The following is a 7,875-nucleotide window of genomic DNA, read 5'->3' on the forward strand; positions in this document are numbered from 1 at the left end:
GTTCTGTTGCCCCCCACCTCTGTGTGTGTGTGTGTGTGTTTGTTTCTGTGAGTTTGTGTTTGTTTCTGTGTGTGTGTGTGTGTGTGTGTGTGTGTCTGTTTCTGTGTGTGTGTGTGTTTGTTTCTGTGTGTGTGTGTGTGTGTCTATTTCTGTGTGTGTGTGTGTGTGTGTGTGTGTGTGTGTGTGTGTCTGTTTCTGTGTGTGTGTGTGTGTGTGTGTGTGTGTGTTTGTCTGTCTAGCACTCATTCGATCATGTCATTTCAGATGTGTGAGTGCCATTTTTTTCTCTCCACCCTGACGATGCGCATGTCTTTATGTGTGCTCCGCAGACTAGAAGACAATTAGGGTTGGTCTTCGTGTTTTAGGCAATTGACAGAACAAGACTGTGCCAATCTGGGCAAGACTGGGATTAGATCAACAGTGTGTTGTATACATCGATGTGTTTGTTTGTGTGTGTGTGTGTGTGTGTGTGTGTGTGAGTATTTAATAAGAGACAATGTTCATGGATGATTGACAGAAACTGACAAATAGGAGTCTGAGTCAATATATACATGTTTGTATTTACACCTTTGTATGTGTGTGTGCGTCAATGTGTGTCCTATAGGAGTCATGAAATAAGGTTCACCCTACATAGGACATGAAAATAAGAACAAGAATTGGGCAAAATGTGAAAAAAGGTATAGATGGGACCAAAGGATCATGTATGCATAGTACATGTGTGTGTGTGGGGGGGTATGTGTGTGTGGGTGGGTGGGTGAGTCTGTGAGGAAGCAGTGACGAGCAGAGGGCAGGTCAGGGCTTGTCTGCTTGTCTGTGTAAATTCTTGCGGGGTCAGGAATAGCAGTGTTCAGCGGGGCAGCTGGGTAGGGTAGGGTAGGGTAGGGTAGGGTAGGGTAGGGTAGTGTGTGTGTGTGTGTGTGTGTGTGTGTGTGTGTGTGTGTGTGTGTGTGTGTGTGTGTGTGTGTGTGTGTGTGTGTGTGTGTGTGTGTGTGTGTGTGTGTGTGTGTGTGTGTGTGTGTGTGTGTATATGTGTGCGTGTGTGTGTGTGTGTGTGCGTGCTCAGTGTTGGCACACAGTCAGAGGGCCGACCTGATCTGTCCGATCAGCACAAGATGACACTACTGAGAGGAGTGAGAGAGATAGAGAAAGGAGTAGGGGTGGGGGGTGAGTTGTGGGCTTGATGTGTTACCATTTGGGTACCCTCTTAAATCCCTATATACATTTCATTTAATCGCTAGTATTCTATCATCTTAGGTAGAGAATCCCCCAGACCGAAACACAAAATTTCATTCACAACAAAGTTTTATATGTATGTAATAAAGCATAAAAGAGAATTTTTTTACATTTACATCAGGATGTCAAGGCAGAAACAAGTGTGTCAAGCAACCAATAAACCATAAACCATTTTGTCACAACGTGATCATTTACAGTCAGTTGCTATTTACATGGAACAGTGCATCATGAGATATTCAGTCATTATCCGTTTATCACCTCAAAACCTGTTTTACCCTCACAAACAATAAATGCATCTCGCATTTGACGCTGCCAATTGGAGGAACCACACAAAACAGTTTGCGCTCATAATTGTCTGTGAGAGGGAGCAGATGAAAACCAGATTCTGGGTTGAAACTAAACAAGCACAATGTCTTGAATGAATTAAAGTGTGTGTTTATACTTCTAGAGGGATCAGATTGCTCCAGCCCTCAGCTAACCCTCAATACTGGCAGACGCGGAAAGGGGAGAAATGACTTTAATCCAGTTTATGAATGAGCCGCACAATGAGCTGGAAATGAGGAAAGACCCGTTAGCCCCTTATCATAACGCACATCATTAAAAACATCCTCTTCAGGCACTCTGCGGCTCTCAGAAAATGAGTGACAGTGTGTGGGTATTTGTGAATGACTGTGTGGAAGGGTATTAGTGTGTGTGTGTGTGTGCGTGTGTGTGTGTGTGTGAACGGAAGCAGTCTTGACATACATGGGAAATCCATTTAACAGTCCTCAAATAATCCACCATTATCACTGTAATAATGATAAGAATAATAACAACAATAATAACAATATTAAAAATAATTAAAACAACCATATTAAAGACAAACTATCCACAACTCTTTAGCAAAAAACAAAGGCGAGTCTTACATGCTCTTCCGTGTAAAATACAATCTACAGTCCTGGTGTCACACATCTAGAGGAGTCTATTGCTCTATTGGGAAACCGCCAGCTGTTTTGCCAGTGGTCAGCCCAGCTGTCCTTCACAGCACCCAGCTATGCCACTCAATATGGCCGCCACACCGCCTCTGCCGACATATTGGTGGGAGAGCTGCTGTGGCTTCCCTCCGTCTCCACAACGTCACTCTGATTGGGCAGGGAGGGGTGGAGGAGGGTGGAGCCAGTGGAGGCATTTGTGCAGGGGGGCAGGATGCGAGGAGGTGACCGTTCCCCCCCACCTCCCCCTGTCATCATGGAAAATTGGTACGACCCAGCTGTTGCGCTGTAGTAGAGATGATAGGGAGACGAGCTGGCCTGGAATGGACCACCTTGACCTTGGGAGGAGGCAGAGGGGTAGGGCGGTGGTAAGTAGGTAGGGTAGCGGCCGGTTGGGCCCGTCATGGCTGACATTCCAATACCGATGGCATTGGTGACTGGCGTAGGAGGGTATGGGAAGGCTCCGGTCGGGTAGTGCATGCGTGGGTCTGAGAAGCGCCCATCTTGAATTGTGGACAGTGAGCCGAAGGGTCGTTCCAGGGTCATGCGGGGGTCACTGAACGCTGTCAGTTCAGAACCTGTGTGAGGAAGGAAGAAGAGGCTGAGTGCAATAGACACAATAAAGCTATTTATGAGAGAGAGAGTAATCTAATTTCAGTCACTGAGATCCATGCTGTCTGCAAGCAGTTCTTCTACATGCATGAGTAGACCACTAAACTACAGACAAAAGCACAAATGGATACAATGTCAACATCTGGCTCTACTGGTCAATGGCGGCGTCACAGCTTTGCCTTGGTGTTTCTTGCTTAGATCAAGTCACCTGTGTTAACGTGTGATTGCAAATTGATTGTGTGATTTTGCATGTGTGTGTGCGAGTGTCAGCGTGTGTCACACAATCAACCTTCAGGCATCACTTACAGTGGATAGAGTTGCAAGTGTGTGTGTGTGTGTGTTTAATACTCCTTCAGGCATCACTTACAGTGGATAGAGTTGCGACTGGGAGAGATGGGCGTCGCCGGGTGATGAGTTGCCGTGGAGATTTGGCTCAGGTAGGGGTATGGCTGCTCGTAGGACCAGGATGGAGATGTCTGCATCTGCCTGGAGTCTGTAGATGAAACCAACCAACTAAATGTCAGTACGCTGCCCCCTACAAAAAATAACCCACCCTGTCTCCAATAAACACACACACAGAAATAGACCAATAGAATCAGCCCTAAAAATAAAGTGAAGCACACCTCCTTTGCTGCTGTCCAGACACTGTAGCTACGTTATAGTGCTTGGTACTCCATGTTACCTGAAGAGTTTCACTAAATTAACATTGCGAATTTGATTTATTTTCTTACTGGATTTAATACATTTCATACACAGCAAGTATTTCAGAGCTTTCTACGCCAGCTTGTAGTTCTGATAGACTGACGGTTATTTGTTGTCAAGCAAGTGTGTATGTAGCAACTGGCCAGCAGACTTCAGCACACCTGGAATGAACTTTTTCCAAAAATCCCAAAATGTTTAAATTTGTCTCAATGAGTCAGAAGGGTTTGGGGATCATGACAAAGTGTCCTGAAATGTATGTACCTAACCACAGCGGGACAAGAGGTTATCATAGAGGTAAAGAACATAAAGTGGAGGACACAGTGTATTTGAGTTAAGAGGTGAGGAGAAGACACTAAACCGGAAGAGATAAGAAAAAGGGAATGGGGGGGGGGGGGATTGGAGGTTTGTTGTAGCCTGTGTGGGGTTTGTGTGCTTTCCCCCCAGTGGTCTAATAAACACCCCTGATCAGCTGCAGACAGACAGTGAGGCCACTGGCAGAGGAAGCAAATTATCCTCCACCGCTGAGCACCCCCAAAACCCGTTTCAACTGCAGCCAACTTCTCCCTAGGCCCGCTGCCAAGCCCCCTCCTCGCCTGGCTCCCCTCCCCAGCCACATCGCTGTGATTTGGGGCAGGAGTCACACATGGCTGGGTGGGTGGCTGGAGGCGGATTCAGCATCCGGTGCTGTGGCTCATTCACTTTTACTGGGTCCCCCCACCCACCCACACACACACACACACACACACACACACACACATCAGCAAGCACATATGTATAAGGCTCCACCCTCACAGTCTGCATGTAAACGTAGACTCACTCTATTGCCAAGAAGAGAAAGAGCCCACGTGGGCACAGATATTTTGTACAATAGTCTGGTTTTTGGGTGTATATGTATATGGACTCGTATGTCTATGGACTCGAACTAGTAATGTGACAAACTTTTAAGTAGATGGCTATAGATTACTTTGAGACAACAGTGTTATGAGAAATCTCCTACACTTCTTGTTTTTGAAAGATTCTGGCTACCAAACGTTCAATGTGTAAAACTGATCTTTTGTTTGGAGTTAAGATCATCTCTTGAGTGGTGCTTTCTCGCTGTACGTGTCTGGTCTCTCTCAGGCTTTAGAGAGAGAAACATTTCCTGCTGCAACTGGTGGTTACACACACACACACACACACACACACACACAAACACACATGCACTCTACAGGCACACGCACACACACACACACACACACACACATGCACCCGACAGACACATTGCTTGAGGGACGGTTGGTTGGGTGAGCACAAAACCAACGCACACCACAAACCTCAAGCTGCAGTCAGACCTCAGCCCCGAAATACGAACTTCCTCAAAGGTGCGCTTGCTCACAGACACATAAAAACGCAGACACAGTCACTCGCATACACGCCAGCATCCACGGCCACACACACGCACACACACACACACACACACATACACAGAAAGCCCGTTGCCCCAGCTGCTCCTGATTTTCACTCGTATGAAAGGAGAAGTGCAGAGGGAGAGAAGGCGCTTTTGAATGACTTAATAACGGTTTCCGTTGGCAACCCTCCCGATGCTATTTCTGGCGGGGGGATCAGAAGCTTACTGCACGCGGCAGGAAACACTCTGTTCTCTCTTTTTCCCCTACCTCTCTTTCCCTCCCTCTCTTTCTCTTCATCACATTTGCTTTCTTCGTCATTTCATCATTTTTATCTCCCAACAAACCACTCAACTCGACTCTCTTGATTCCCTTTCCAACTCCCTCTCATGTTCTCCCATCATCTAGATATGTATCTGTAACCCTCTACATCTCTTTGTACAGCTCAATCTCTTTCCTTTCCCCTCTTTCTTGTGTTCTCGTTTCTTTCTCGCTAAAATGTCTCTCTCTCTTCGATCCACTCATGACACTCTTTTTCCAGTCATCCATTCTTCCCTAAAACACCATGTACCCAATTTGCTATGCTGTTTCCATGTGCCTTTTCCTGGCAGTATTTTCCATCTTTTTGTTTCTTCCAGTTTACTACTCAGATCACTATCTTTCAATCTCGTCTTTAATCTGTGCCACCTGGTCTCACCTGTGCTCCACCGCTACCTCACCTGTCAGGTGGCTTACACTCTTACTCCTAGTAACACAGGGTGCCGTTGGAGGCAGTTTGACTGTGCAGCAGGTCAAAGGTCAACTGTGAACTGGGTAGTTGGATTATTTTGGAAAGCCTTTTGAAAAGGGGATTTTCTCACATAGCTACTTCCTGTCAGCTGACTCCCACTTCCTCCTTTATGTTGACTACTTCCTTACTGTTAGGGACTAATCAACATTGGCAAACAAAACACAGAATCGTTATTTTTTTTTTTACATACATATTCTCTTTCCCCCTCACTCTTTTCTCTATCTCCTTTGAACACACACGTAGCTCTCCCTACACACAATTCCCTCTTCTCACATCTGCTCTGTAGCAATGAGGAAGAGAAACTGGCCAATCGTGAAGCATGTGTTGGTGAAATGTTTTTGAGTGTTGGGAAACCTTTGGCGTAGTATAAAAATAAGAAGTACCTCTGAGTCCACAGTTAGATTTCAGCAAGTGGGATTTTTCCCACAGAATTCAGGGTACAGTAAAGTAGACTGTATATAAGAGTGAAGGGTGAGCATATATTGTGTGTATTGTGTGTTTACGATATGATATATATATTATTTTGAGATGTGTGGTCGAAAACCACAGAAGTTCTAAAACATGCCATGGTCTACTCATGCACTTTCCCTGACTAACCCACATCCCATTAGCGCACGCTGCATTAGAACTGATCAAATGATTCAGTATTCCCATGGTGCATCTGCTCTTTTCTGCCACTTTGCTGGAATTGCTGTTTTGCTTTGGGCATTAACCCTTGCTATGCCAGACACATAACAAAGATTTGGTTCCTTTCTGGTCTCTCTCATTCACCCTCACCCCCTCCACCTCTCACTGTCCTGCTGTTGCTACAAGCTGTGCTCTGTGGTGTGTGTGTGTGTGTGTGTGTGTGTGTGTGTGTGTGTGTGTGTGTGCGCCCATGTTGTACTGTGCTGGGATGTGCTTAGACTTGCTGCCCTGTCCACCAATCAAAGCCACCCTTGTTCTCTGTATTTGTTTTGTCTCTATATCCGATGATGGGTGGAGAAAGGCTCACACACACCCCTCACACACGCCATTGCCAGGAATATCCTCTGACACACACACCCACACACATACATTCATCGCACACAATCACACACACACCCATTTAAAACCTTATATTTACCTTTTATAACCGTTCCAAAGATTCTCATTATATGATATTAGTACATAATAGTTGAAAGACTTTAAAGTTTGGGGAGATATGATGCAGAGGCTACACCTTCAAAAGAGCCAATCTAATGAATACTAAAGGGCTAACAAGTAGCGCAAAGATAATCGTCGAATATTCTGGACTATCAGTACCAAAATGTTTCATGTTTTATCACAGTTTTACTGCAGTAGGCTCAACTGGATGCATTTATTTGGATCTACAGAGACTTAGTGTATTGATGTCCATGTTCAGTCTTTCTAATTGTTCACTGAACATCACCTTAACCAAACCCAACCCCTAACCCTAACCTTATCAATACATTGCAGTTAGCAGAGTTTCAACAGAAGTTTGTTTATAATCAGAGCATCTGTAAATAGTCTATAGTGGACCATCCAAATAAAGGATGACCGTTTTTTAGGTGGCGTGCTTAGGAATGTTTTGCTGCACTGAAAGCTACCTAGTAGCCCGACACAAGAGTGTCAACATAACCCTGTTTGCTGTCATTCAATTTACTGTCAACAGCTCAATTGTAACTGAAGGCCTCTGATCGTAATTCGGATAAAACAATTTAACAGATTCACCTTCCAGGTGTGTAGGTGTGTGTGTGTGTGTGTGTGTGTGTGTGTGTGCGCGTGCGTGTGTGTGTGGTGGGGGTTACTTAAGGACATCATTTCTATGTTTCGTGTGTGTGTATGCGTTGTGTGTATGTCAGTGTGCGGTGTGATTACTCACCGGCCAGCTGTGTGTGTGTAGGACTGCTGAACGGTGGTGTGGTGAGTGTGTTGCGGACGTTGGGGTTCGGGCTGCACCGCATGGCACTACGCCTCAGCTGTTCAGAGAACGCCAGTGTGCCAGGCTTCACTGACTCCTCCAGCTTCTGTCTGTGTCCTACACACACACACACACACACACACACACACACACACACACACACACACACACATACACAATCATACAGATTTCTTAGTTTTAATGATGTGCTAATATTACACATGCTATAATTCAGAATATTTTGGAATATGTGAGAATAATTAATAAAAAGTAGTGATA

General features: G+C 45.3%; 1 protein-coding gene across 4 annotated transcripts in view; it reads right to left on the bottom strand.

Annotated features, from left to right (window-relative positions):
* Positions 1-1,284: 1,284 nt before the first annotated feature.
* runx1 (RUNX family transcription factor 1) overlaps positions 1,285-7,875 on the bottom strand; it is a 51,740-nt gene continuing 45,149 nt past the window's right edge. For 2 of the 4 annotated variants that reach the window (XM_031582817.2, XM_012815487.3), the window contains 3 exons: positions 7,558-7,713; positions 3,184-3,309; positions 1,285-2,782 (listed from right to left, as the gene is read on the bottom strand). In XM_031582817.2, coding sequence (XP_031438677.1) covers positions 2,274-2,782; positions 3,184-3,309; positions 7,558-7,713 — 791 coding nt within the window. In that variant the 3' untranslated portion in view covers positions 1,285-2,273. The remainder of the gene's footprint in view (positions 2,783-3,183; positions 3,310-7,557; positions 7,714-7,875) is intronic. The other 2 variants (XM_031582818.2, XM_012815489.3) reach the window with 1 other exon arrangement.

Source organism: Clupea harengus, chromosome 16 (assembly GCF_900700415.2).
Source record: "Clupea harengus chromosome 16, Ch_v2.0.2, whole genome shotgun sequence".
In the NCBI taxonomy this organism is placed as follows: domain Eukaryota; kingdom Metazoa; phylum Chordata; class Actinopteri; order Clupeiformes; family Clupeidae; genus Clupea; species Clupea harengus.